The 12,774-nt window shown below is 39.0% G+C and overlaps 1 protein-coding gene across 2 annotated transcripts; it reads left to right on the top strand.

The window, feature by feature from the left end:
- The first annotated feature begins 975 nt into the window (after positions 1–975).
- Positions 976–12,356, top strand: LOC121651725 (UHRF1-binding protein 1-like). Of its 2 annotated transcripts, XM_042004128.1 has the most exons (10): positions 976–1,127; positions 3,023–3,203; positions 3,402–3,487; positions 4,086–4,256; positions 5,263–5,413; positions 5,758–6,017; positions 6,220–6,328; positions 6,490–6,581; positions 11,448–11,573; positions 11,675–12,356. In XM_042004128.1, the coding sequence occupies exons 4-10, from the start codon at positions 4,089–4,091 to the stop codon at positions 11,777–11,779; spliced, it is 1,011 nt and encodes a 336-aa protein (XP_041860062.1). In that variant the 5' UTR covers positions 976–1,127; positions 3,023–3,203; positions 3,402–3,487; positions 4,086–4,088; the 3' UTR covers positions 11,780–12,356. The 2 variants fall into 2 exon arrangements, with proteins under 2 accessions (XP_041860062.1, XP_041860063.1); XM_042004129.1 differs by lacking the exons at positions 976–1,127; positions 3,023–3,203; positions 3,402–3,487 and adding exons at positions 4,598–4,791; positions 4,877–5,175 and having other exon boundaries at positions 4,121–4,256; positions 11,448–12,354.
- Positions 12,357–12,774: the final 418 nt, after the last annotated feature.

Here is a 12,774-nt window from a genome sequence, read left to right as displayed (position 1 = left end):
TCACACTGATGAGTCAAAATAGATTATGTATAATGGAGAAAACACCATTTAAACCCCAGTATTTTGTATTTAATTATTTAATTATTTCTACTTATAAGGTATGTGGTATCAGATTAACAGTTCTTGGCAACTTTCAAATCTACTCTGCCAAATAATGCATCCACCTCCTTGTACTGAACATGTTTGGATAAAACTCTGTTTCCTACATCATATTGGGTGTTTTTGGAGTTTTTGGTGTTCAGTGTGAGTTTGATATAATAAATCAGGGGGATGCAAATAGAATAGAATAGAATAGAAATCTCAGCAAATCTGCTTTGCCACATTATGCATCCCCTTCATGAAACTTAAATATAAAGCTGTGGGATTGAAATGGTGTTTCCTCCATTATAACTAATCTATTTTGACTCATCAGTGTGAGTTCCTTACATGTCACTTACATGTTACCCCTGCCCCTGTTTAAGGAAAACTGAAAACCCATTTTTTCAGATCAGCCTTTGACACATGATGGTGGTGTCACTTGAGAAATTTGTGATATTTATAATTTATAATGAGAAACTTGTGATATTTATGTTTTTATTCTTGTTTTTATCTCTGTCCAGCACTTAGACTAGAGTTGTATAAATAAAATTTGACTGATTGATTGAAACACTAGCCATTAAACATGGGGAGCCTTAAAACCATATAAAACTTATAACCAGCACAAAAAATCTGCTTAATTTGAGTGGAAGATTTTTTTCTGTGTTTATTAACCAGTCACAGGCTAATTATACGTAAGTGACTGAAACGCTGTCTAGGGACAGAAAGTTACACTTCTTAAATGAGCTAAATAAGCGAATAAATAATGTTTCACTCAGTGGAGTAGCTCTAAATATTATTAAAGTACAGCTCTCAAGTAATTTATTGGCCATAAAAACAACAACAATAAAAGCTACATCGACTCTAGATGTGAAATGACTCAGACAACGACACCAGTAGATTTCGCTTGCTTAGTTGTGCGCGTTCACGCGCTGGGCATGCAAATCTCGGCATAACACCTGTACATCGAGGGATTTGAGACCAGGCTTTAGTTGACAGGAGGGTCTGTTCCTTCAATCAAGGACCGCGTTTCCGATCCTGATCCACGAGCTGTAAGTAAAACCGAATAAGTTGTGTGTTTTGTTTTGATAGTTAGTGTGTGAGCAACTGTCAAACTACAAGAATTAACTTACACTTACTTTACCTGATCACTACCAGCAGGTAACACACATGTGATGATGACAAGAAAGTTAGAGACAACAACAAACTTTACAACCTAAAAACACCCAGCTGATTAACCACGCGAAATAACAGATGTATAAGGAGTAGCTAGAAATACAATTAACTATAATGTAACAATGCATGAAAGTTGAAGGGGATTCAAAGTGCTTTACAGAATACAAGAAGCATAATTTACCATAAAAAAAAAGAAAAGGAAAGGAAAAAGAAAGGACAATGAATAAAAACAGTCATCAAGTTTAAAAATTCAAGCTTAAAAGAAACAGATGCGGATTTCGACTTTTTAAAATAAAAACTATTGAAATGCAGCAGAGAACAGGTGCGTCTTTAACTTTAAAGATGTAAATAAACTAAGTGTTTCAGGTGATCTGAGGCTTTCTGGGACTTGTTCACTGTCGTTGTCGGGCTCGAACATGTACGGCTGTATGTTTTGTGTTGACGTTGTTTACTGAGTATATTACTTTGGTTTCTTTACGAGATCTTGTTTCTATTATACTCCTACTTTGAGACATCTGGATATAATTTAGACATTAGGTACATGAAACCAGCTCAGTTGTTTGCAGAAAGGTAATATAAGTGTTACTCGTTAATCAGACAATGTAGTGTTGCGTGTTATGGGGATTTTGAATGGAATTTGCTATTTGTACCACATACAAGCGCTTTAATCGTATTGTGTTTATTACATATTGTTTCACCTTGTCATGGATATTTTTTTTTTTTTACTATTTCTACCATGAATTGTCATTTGATTGAGATTGGGACAGTTTCCTGGTCACATCAAGTTGGCATGTTTACATGCTCTTTGGTCTGTTAGAAGATGCATTATGATCCAAGTTCAGCTGCATCAAATATCCCTAGGATGGATGGAATGAGAAAGTGCAGCTGTAATCACTAACATGCAACCCCATATCATCAATGATGCTGGAAACGTGCTTGTTTTATTCTGTTTAGGTTTTACTGATGGTTTATTTTTTGCTTTTCTGTATCTAAATCCCATTGCCTTCTGATGATTTCTTCCAGTTCAAGGTTACTTTAATAATACTTGTGGTAGATTTGTTTTGCAGAAACAAAGAGCATTTGGCATTCCATAACAAAACACACATTGAACCGAATCGAGTGACAAAACAAAAACAAAATAAAGTACTGTGTTCTGCCATTCACCCATATAGTAGTAAAAACAATAAAATAAATAAGATCATGTTTCTGCCCGTATGGCTTTTCATTTCTTTTTTGTGCATTTTCTGTTTTCGTCTGTCCTGATGCTTTAATGTCTTCCTTGATCTGCCTGGTTGGTTCCCTTTTACAATCATCCCAGAGGTACTTCCTCCAAATTTTAGGCACACCTGGCTGTACTAAGCCAACATTTTCTGTTGTACTAACTGCTAAAAAGTGCTAAAAAACATTTTAAAACAAGTTTTTGTTGTAATTTACTACTCACTCAGCTTACAATGGTCTGCAAGTACTCCTTTTAAGCTGCAAAAAAAGTAACAAAAAGCCTAGAAGACCAGTATAATTTTTTTTGCAGAAGCAAATACATGTTAAAATATATGTAAAAAAACAGTCTTTAAATGTTATTGCAAATGCAATATGCTCATTAATTAACAGACAACTTTTAAGGTAGCTTATTGGTGGACACAGCATGACATGTATATAATACAGTTTGAGATAGTTTTTTGTGTTTGTATCTTATTCATCCTGCAAGAAATTTCTTCTCACTTTTATGAAATCAGTGAGGTAACTTTGATGTGTTCCTCTTCTGTGGGTTTAGACTGCACCTCCATCACCTGGAATCCATAGCTTGTGGACCGAACCCCCACCTTCCTCCACAGGCAACCACAATGACATCAGTCAATACTTCGATCACTTTGATGTCAAGGAGTCTTCCTACCACACCTTCATATCACGCTTAGACTTGCACATATGCAATGACAGTTCTTCAGTGGATGATGGTGAGAATCAAACCTCCGTGTCCTAACAGTGATTGGGTTGTACTGTCTTTCCTACTCATGTGTAGCTGTTTTGTTTTCTTTCAACAAGAAGCTAAGGTTGTGCTTTCGGAGTAGTCCCTAAAACACTAAACTCTTCAGTATCTGTGGGTTAATTACTGTCGAGCTGCTTTTAAACAGCTGTCATGTGATGTTGCGTAGGTGAGCTCCCCCACCGGGCTTGCAGGGTGCCATGCAGCTGACATTCAGGAAGCTGGGGTTTGACTACTATCCCATCCACAGACCTGGTGAGTGTGATTACTTTACTCTTACTCTTTAGCTGAGTGCATTTTAACAGCAGTTTAGCCCAAAGGTACATACCTCTCCCACTGACGACCAAAACATTCATTCAGGGCGGTTTGTTTGAAGGATTGCTGTTCAAGCAAACTAATGGCATGGGAGAGTGTGCCAATACCATTATACTCTGCTGAATCACAGAGGTGTGGAATATTGGACAGTAGAGCTGCCTCTTGGGCTAATTAAGGCTAATTAGCCAGAATAGCGACACAATGGGGAATGATTTGGCTTCCTTGTTCTTTTTTTGTTAATTCACAAATCTTTATTGTTTTCCAATCAGTGTTACCATGATATGTAATGAACTAATGACAAACTGGTTTGGAAATTCCATTAAATCTTTATAAACTTGTATCACAATAGCTGAAAGTGATAACACACAATATTGCTGATAAAAAAAACACATTCTCAGTAAATTATAGTTTATTTAATAACATATGTAAAAGGGAAATATTTATTATTACAACACAGATCAAACGTTCATTTTTAATAAGTTAAGAGTTTTGAATATTTGCTGAGTCACTACTGCATGTTGTTGCTCCTCTTGCACAGCTGATGGGTGTCAACACTGGGAAAGTCACAGTGGAGCCATGGAGGCTCAGGCGCAGTGGGTGGGGAAACTGTTGCGGGAGTATCAGAGAAGAGCAGAGGCTTCCGGGTTCCCGGGTCCGCATACCAATGTGCCCCAGCCAGCCAAGGACTCCCCTGCTAAGACAGTGCAAGGTCTGATTGAAGAATTAGTATAAAGGTTAATCAGTGATATGATTAGGTATTGAAGGGATGATTTCTTTGAAGAGATTTGAACACAGTTTCATGAGAAATAACTATAAATCACATATAAAATTAATTTGTTAATAAATTATTAATTAATTGCTGCTCAAAATGCTGTGGTTGTGTAAATTCTGGACATCAAATGGGATCTTTATGGAACTTGATATTGTGGTACAAAAGGAAGTTTAATAACCACTTCATTGTCATTATTCCTATATAAAATAAAAATAAAACTCATTATATCCCTTGTCAGCATCTTGCATCAGTGTCTCTTACCTTTTTCTTTCTTCCAGTGCCCACCTCTAACCTGTATGCCCAGTTAAACAGCCTCCAGTTATGTGTGGACCCAGCCAGCTTGTTGTGGATCAATCTGTTTTCCAGGGGTCTCCTGCACACCCTGGAGCAGGTCAAAGCGTTCTACCATTTGCAAGACAGTAAAAAAGTTGACTAGCATGTAGACATCCGGATGGATGCAGCTGAACTGAAGGTGAATGCTCTTTTCTTTTCTTTTTGCAGTCATTTGTTTTGCTCAGTCTCAGGTTGTAAATGATTATTTTTTTGTTCTTTCATAGCTCATAATTCCTCTGGATTCATCCATACTGGACCATCCAGAACATCCACAGTCTCTATCTGTTAATATACCCCAGATGGTTCTCAGTAACAGCCGTCACTGCCCTCATGGCTCCAGAGCTGACCTCAGCAGTACTTGTGAAAAGTTCACAAGCAGCCCTTTCTTCCAGACAACACCACCTTGCCCCTACCCTAGAAATCTGAGTGCCTTCCAACCCATTCCTTCCACCTTCCTTCAGCACTCTCAAGAAATGGATCCCCAATCTCTGGACAGAAAGCAGCTCCGTTCTGAGGATATCTGGTCTCTCAGTCTGTCCCGTGTCATCACTGTACTTTAGCACGGTATTTGCAAGTATTTGATCATTTAATTTTTTTTGCTGTTTTGCAGTCTTCAGTGTTGTTACTGATCCTGAGTGGAACAGCTTGTACCATGGAGGCACAAGGTGAAGACCAAGTCATGGCGTTACAAGCACAGAATATGGCCAATGTGGAGTTGGGCAACATCAAGCAGTCAGACCTTCTAGCTGGACCATTACAAGGTAGCCAGAGTTAGTGCTGCCATGTAAAAATCACTTCAGGCGTCTGCTAATCAGGGATTTGTTTACAAATCAGATGGTTTACTATTTGGCAGATTGCATCTCTCATGCAGGAAAAAGGCTTTTTTCAATTTGGTTTGTACTTTTTAAAAACTTAAAAAGATGCTTAGTTTTCTTTGAACTAGGGTTGTGTGGAATAGTTTATGGGTTGTCAGTGTCCTGCCTGCAGTAATCCAAATGTAGTCTTGATATAATACACACATGGTCTCAGCAAAGAGAGAACCTAGTTTGTTTGTTTGTAAGCATTTAGCTGGGATGTAAGCGTTTGGCTGTTTTTGTTTCTGCAGGTGAACCGATTCAGAGGCAGGACGGGCAGACGAACAGGGACACACCTGCACTGTGCATGCGGGCAGAAATGGGCCCATCTGCAGCTCAGCGCTCTGCTCTGGCCGAGTCGCTGGGCTTTCTGGACGTGAGGGTGCAAAACTGCCAGGCAGACCTGTTAGCCTCAGCGGTGGCTAACATTGGTCCTTTCCTTGAAGATGAATTTAGTGTTGATGGACAGCCAATGAGGCTACAAGTGTGTAATGTCACCATTACTATGAAGGTAGGTTGACAATATCCCAATGACAGTATAACGTACCAATCCATTTTGAGCTTCACTCTTCAAATTTGATCATCATAAGTGCAGAATACATTTCATATACTATCACAATTTTTTGTTTCAGTAGTTGGCACATAGTTAGCATGTATGCTGTGGTGAGTCTTGTTTTTCCTTGTGTTTGATAAGTGTTCTTTTCCTGTTTCAGGACGATGGCCCCAGGATCTACCCTACATCCCCCCAACCCGTCCCGGCCAAATTCGTTATCGATCAGCTAGTCCTTGAGCGAGGTGATGATGGCTTTATGAGAATAAGAGGTAAACTTTGTTTTTTAACTTAAATTTAGTGCTATATTTAAACATGTAATGACGGCATTGTGACTACACCTAAATAGAAAGAGAATCGTGAACCTTAAAACCAGAGTTAACCTTCCTGCATCAGCTGTCAAAGCACTCATCTGTTTCCTTCCTGATTTCAGCTGAAGGTGCAGACTCTAAATCCTCAGCAGATGTTCCTGTGGTTGGCTGTAATAACCCTAACAGCTACAACCATGTCCAACAGCAGTGTGACGTAAGTGAGACCAAGAAATTTTGGATGCTGTTTGAGTTTAAGCTCATTAAGTTTGTAGCCAAGATTTTAGAAATAATTGATGCTCCAACTGACATTTTTACCCTTTTTTAAATAGTTTTTCCCAATTTCCTCAGAATAAAATGAAGTCCCCTAATAGTTTAACACATTTTCCATTTTTAAAGGTTGTCTTGTCTTGTTTCTAGATTTACTTTATTAAAATCTACTAAAGGTTTTTATATTTTTAATGTGGAATTAAACATTGAAATAGAAGCACAAAACTCTTAAAGGTCCCATATTATGCAAAATTCACTTTTTAATGGTTTTGGAACAGTCATACTGGTCCCCCCGCATGTGTAGGAGACCCGTAAGTGTGAAACTCTTTCAGGCGCTCTCTCTCCCCCCTGCTCCACCTCTAGGGAAGTAAGCGCTGAATTGAGCGAGTTTGAAAGCCTGTACGTTAAGACGTCATAAGGGACAATAACCACTCCCCACAGAGCGATGGACCCGCTTACCGGCTCTCAAAGCCCGCCCTCTAAAAATCACCTAGCGCCCAGTGTTTATCCTTTTCGGCAACCCTCGTTAGCGGACATGGCTAAGCGACAGAAGCACTGTTCTGTTTGTGGCTGCATAAATGAACACGAAAACGTTTTTTTACTTCCATCCACTGAACCCACGAGGACTGAGTGGATTAATTTTATTTTTGGAGGAAATGTACCCGGAAACCTTCCAAAGGTTTTGCATGTCTGTGGCCAGCATTTCAAAGAGGACTGTTTCCACAACATGGGGGCATGGAAAGCAGGCTTCGCCAACCGTTTGAAGCTGAAGCCAGGTTCAATACCAACTGTCCGTGACACAGCTGGAGAGGTAAGAGCTGGCAGTTATTTTATCGTTTCGGCCTTATTAGTCTGATAGCTTGAAAATATATTAGCACTGTTGTAAATGTAGCCAAGTCACTGTTTCTACTGTTTGTATCCGGTGCCATTGTGCATCAGATTGATGAGCGTAGCTAGCTGTGTTCTCCGTGCGTCACGGTTTGGGTCGGGAATGGGGGCTTCAGGAATGGGTTCCGGTGTTCCGGCGTTTGTTTATCCTTCACTACGCTGTAATCAGCGTCTAGTTACCGCTAAGGCCTAACCTGTCAATCACCTCATGACGGGCGATGCGATGGGCGGAGCCAACAGCTGAGCTGCTCCACCAGGGTTCCGCCCACCATAAACGGCACATTTCTGAAGCTGCTAAAAAGAGGGAGGTGAAGAGAAGCCGCTGCACTCAAACTGAGGGTCGATTTGTCCATACCATGGCGGAAATATTTCATTTAGATATTAATGAATGGTCTCAGATTGGGAATAAAGTGTATAATATGGGACCTTTAAGAGAAGTTTTCTGCTTCTATTGTGCTTCTCAGTATTATTTTGCTGATTATTTCGACACCCTTTCTAACTCCAAATGTGAGAACTGCGTATAGCAACTGGTTGCTAAAATATTTTTCAAAATATTCAGCACATGACTTTAGTCACTGCTTTAGGGTCTAACAAACTCCAGTTACTCTTTGTTTAATGTTGTAAAATGAGTGAAGATGCTCATAAAAACTGAACAGTGTGTGTTTATGATACTTTGAAAGGGTTAAAGTTTGCATTCTCTGTATTTTGGTCAAATTAGGACATTCAAATTCTGCTAATGTTTTAGATGAGCACTGTCTCTGTTAAATACAGCCTTATCACTGGTGGCCTGTCACTTTTCCACATAAACAAAGCAGAGATGTGTCTAAGCACACAGGATTGTGTAAGAGTGTTGTAATTACACCCATCTGCCGTAGAATCTGATGTACTGTAAACCCACTGGGTGGAAATTGCCAAGTCAAAGCATCAGCTGTCCCTAATCAATCCAATAATCCTGCATTTGCAGAGACAAACCTTGGAGTCCCGGCTTTGTGATGCACAGGCTGCCCTCAACCAGGCCCTCGAGGAGAGAGAGCGCCTCCTTGTGGAAGTCAGGAAGTACAACCCCACGTTTACTCTCTGAGCGTCTTTGTGGTTGACTTCTGAATCTGGATGTGTCAGGCTGAACGTGAGGAATCAGCTAAGCTTATTCAAAGCATTTGTGGAATATTAACCTGAAATTGGAAGATGAATCTGAACCATGACATTGGATCTCTTCCAATTTTGTTCACACTATTTATGAGATTTAAAAAGATCCTCTGTATTTGGTACTAAAAGGGGAACTGTAATTTAACTCTATTATAGGTAAATTAATGGTACTATTTTTTTAAATCTGGCAGTCTAGATATTCCTCACTTCTGTGCAAAATGCTAATTTTCTCCAGTTTGTTTCTCATCCAGATTAGTGTTTAGTGGAAAGTCATGAGTGTAAAACATAGCATGCACCTCTCCACCTGGGTTACTTGTGCTATGGAAATACTTGGTGAAGCACAAAACCCCTTTTCACATGCACAGACACTGCCAGAAAGCTGCTAGTCCACCGGTCACTTCTACTACAAGTCTTATTTTCAAGCATGCTTAATGATCAGTGCTTGTTTACTAGAGGCACATCCACAAATCTACAGTCAGAGTTAGAATTATACTTGTACGTTGCTTTAGTTTAGTGTAAAATAAGAAAATCATGTTAATTTTTTAAGTATTGTCAGTTGTGACGAATATGAAAGGTTGAGAAAATTGCACTTTTTTTGATAGCAGACTTTCTCTGCTTTTAATGAAAATGAAGCATCTCAGTTTCCAACTCAAAACAGTTTTTATCAGCAGGGTGGAATGGAAACACGCTCTTATCAGGTTTTCCCCCATTCTCCAAAGAAAAGAAGTCTTTCCTTCTCTCCCTCGCCTCTGGAGAGCATTGTGCACAGAATTATAATTACCTGGTCTGAAGGTGTTTAAGGTTAAAATCCTCAAAAAGTGTTTTTTTTTTATAGCTTGCCAGGTTACACGTCTTTTATCACATATTGATCAGACATCACAGACTTAAACTTAATTCTATATGTTAATTTAGTTTTTTTATATTTATTTGTATTTTCTAGTGGATATTTTTTAGTTTTATTGCATTTGATTTACTGCAGTGTGTGTGTGTGTGTAAGCCATATCAATCAAAGAACCGGATATTTAAAACAAATCTAAGGTACAAATAATATGATATACTTAAACTCACTAGGAAGGAAAATATTTTGAGTGACTTAAATCCTGATGTGCTGCAGATTTATCTAACAGGCCACCGTGTTTTTCAGTGAAGCGATCTGTTACATTCTAGGATTTAAACAATGACGGATTTGTTTATTGAGTCTAACAGTGTTTGTTCTATGAAAAGGACACCTCTGTCAGTTACACCTTATCTACAAGTGTTCTGTTGTTGAATCAGGATTTGCTTTTGGCAGTTCATCTTTTTTCACGTTACAACACTCAGCTAGAGGGATTTTTTTTAATCTTTGACTTCCATTCAGTAATGTTGTAAAGGTACTTGGGAGACCTCTGGTGGCCGACTTGTCACAGTAGTTTCCTTTAAAGATTTCTTTTCTTTTAAGCTGCGATTGCCTTGCAAGCTACAAATGATTGCATTCTTGAAAAGGAATGTTATCTCTTTAAGCAATAGGACAACATTTTTGGTTTAGCCCAAATCATGAAGAACAATGAGACTATAATCTTTTTTTAAATGTGAAATCCAGTTCTTGAGATGACTACCTTTGTAACACGTTTATATTCTCTCATCTGCATGCAAACCCAGTAACTCTACATGTTGGTGTAACAAAGCAGGAAAATTGCTCATTTACCTCAGTATCACCTAAGAATACCATGTGATCTTTTCTGTTGGTGTTTGTTTCTGCATGGCCTTAATAAAAAACGTGCTGGTATGATTTAAAACAAGCTATGCTGGATCTAATATGTAGCTCTGACGTTTCCCCACTTTCATCAGGCCTCAGTGTTAAGTAGCATCTCTGTTCCTCTAACAAATTGGTGCTTTGAGTTAAACCACCTCATAACGTGTTAAACTAGCCCTCCTTTGCACTCCAGGGGTTTCATGATGATGTCACATTCACCTGCTGTGCCATGCAAAAAGGAGGAGATGGACATATTGAAAGACTCGCAAAGTTTTTTTCTACTGTGGATGTATGTACCGAGGTGATGTTGTGTTCATGCCTTGTGGATTACTTGCACTTGAGAGGTCAATTCACTGGAAATTGCACTTGTTTTAATGTAGATCACCTCAAAATTATGCAGAAGATTCATTGTGGAAACATTAAATGGCACAGATGTTGGAAAAGGGTGGATAATATTTCTGTCATGTGTGTAGAATTACATCACTTCACTGAGACTAATATAAAACTGGTTCTGTGAACCAAAGCTACAATGTTGAAAAGATTTTAAGTAAAAAAAAAAAAGAATAAACTACTCGACACACTGATTTTGCCTTTTTATTTTCTCGTTGCCACATATTGGAGCATCTGCTGCAGTGATTTTATCTCTAGAAAATAAGCTCAATTGTTTAAATTGGACCTCATTAAAAAGTCACATATTAACAATAGTTTTAGTTTGGGTCACAACCCCAACAAACTAAATTATACAGTTCAAATTTTATTCTTGCCCAAAACCACTTGGTAATACTAAAACATTTGCAGGAGAAAGTTAAAAATCCAATGATTGTGGGCATTCGTTTTTGAATTGGAAGATCGTAAGGCAAAATTGTCCTTATCTCTGCCTTGTTGGGGCTAATAAGTCAGCAGAACAATGTCTGACTTTCACTGGTTAAATTTCATAGAATTTTTATTTATTATTACTTTAGTCAGATTCAAGTTATTTCTGTGACCATTGTGAGTTTTTCTTTCATTAACCAAAGGGTACCAACAATTTTGTCCACGTGTGTACAGACCATGAAGAGAACACCTGATGCTGGAGAGGAAAGCGGTCAGCTGCAGACCAGAGAGAAGACACATAAGGCTGGAGAAGATGGTGATCAGCTGATCACAGAAGATAAGGCACATGATGACGTTTATGTATGTGTACAGTCAGACAGTTGGAAGGTTTTTTTTTTAATATATTTGTGCAGCAAAAATGTGCAGTTTTTTTGTTTTTGTACATGGTGTCACGTCCCCAGGCCTCTGGCCTGAGACTGTGTTTCATGCAAAGCCGGCTGAACAGGAACATTTCGACCATTGGCTGTCAGGCCGGTTACCACCCTCTACACCATCCCCCTCTGTGACTGGCCGCTTCTTCCTCCGTCTGCAGACCAACCCTCCTTCGTCAGGATTGGACCCTGCCACTCCCGCACTTCCTGCCTCGAGACCTATCCAAGAACACCTGGATCTTTAAAAGACTGAATGAGGCTGCATTCGTGGCAGCTGTGATCCATTGAGGCCCACAGTTTGCCTTGGGATTGTCGGAGAGACGCTGGTCTGTATTAGTGTTGTTTAAAGCCGTTAGATTTCCCTTTTGGTAGTTTGGATACACGATTGTGTAGTCTTGTAGAGAATTGAGAAGAGACGCTCTCATAATTGAGTAGCTGATTTAAGTTTGTATTGTTAACTAGTCTCAATAGGAGAGCTTTTTGTTTGTGTTTTGGGAGATAAGACCTTTTGTTTGTTAAGCTGATTGTTTTGGTTGTTTTCTATTAGCTCTACATTTGTTGTGTTAAGTTGTAATATAATAACCTTGAAATAAGGACACCTTTTGTTATTTGTTTTGTTAATTGTGTGGATAACTGAAAACCGGACTAATAATACCTAGGACATTTTGGTTTTTTTTATTTTGTGTATATAGAGATTGTTATTTGCCTGGGATTTTGAATAAATACTGGTATATCTTTTAGTTTGAGTCCGGTGGTTTTTTTTGTTATTGACCCCGCTTCCCCTAGTTCTAAAAGGGGTCATAACAAAGTGGGGGCTCGTCCGGGAGATTTTTCGTATTTCGGGTGATAGTTGAGAGAATCTTTTCTCAATTCGGTTGAGTTTTGTTTCTCTGCATTGCAGAAGTCCAGTGGCCTTAGATTATCATGGCTCTGTTTGATCTTGAGGGATTCCGGGAGAATCCTACTCTGGAACAGGTGCAGCAGTGTCGCAAAGATGATTTGATGTTAATTGCTGATAGGTATGACATCCCCGTTCCTAAAACAATATTGAAGAAGGATTTGAGGGCGATGGTGGTGGCTGGGTTAGTTGAAAGGCAGGTGCTGCCCAGTGTTGAGGCTGTTCCAGTAGC

This window comes from Melanotaenia boesemani, chromosome 13 (assembly GCF_017639745.1).
Source record: "Melanotaenia boesemani isolate fMelBoe1 chromosome 13, fMelBoe1.pri, whole genome shotgun sequence".
Classification (NCBI taxonomy): domain Eukaryota; kingdom Metazoa; phylum Chordata; class Actinopteri; order Atheriniformes; family Melanotaeniidae; genus Melanotaenia; species Melanotaenia boesemani.
The sequence above is the reverse complement of the archived record's forward strand: the minus strand, read 5'-3'. Positions and strand labels throughout refer to the sequence as shown.

Bases quoted from the DNA above. Each gene is read 5' to 3' on its own strand.
- LOC121651725 (XM_042004128.1), top strand. From the start codon at position 4,089: ATGGGTGTCAACACTGGGAAAGTCACAGTGGAGCCATGGAGGCTCAGG. The intron at 5,414-5,757 runs GTAGCCAGAGTT...TTGTTTCTGCAG, and splicing joins TCTAGCTGGACCATTACAAG to GTGAACCGATTCAGAGGCAG. The intron at 11,574-11,674 runs GTATGTGTACAG...TCACGTCCCCAG, and splicing joins AGGCACATGATGACGTTTAT to GCCTCTGGCCTGAGACTGTG.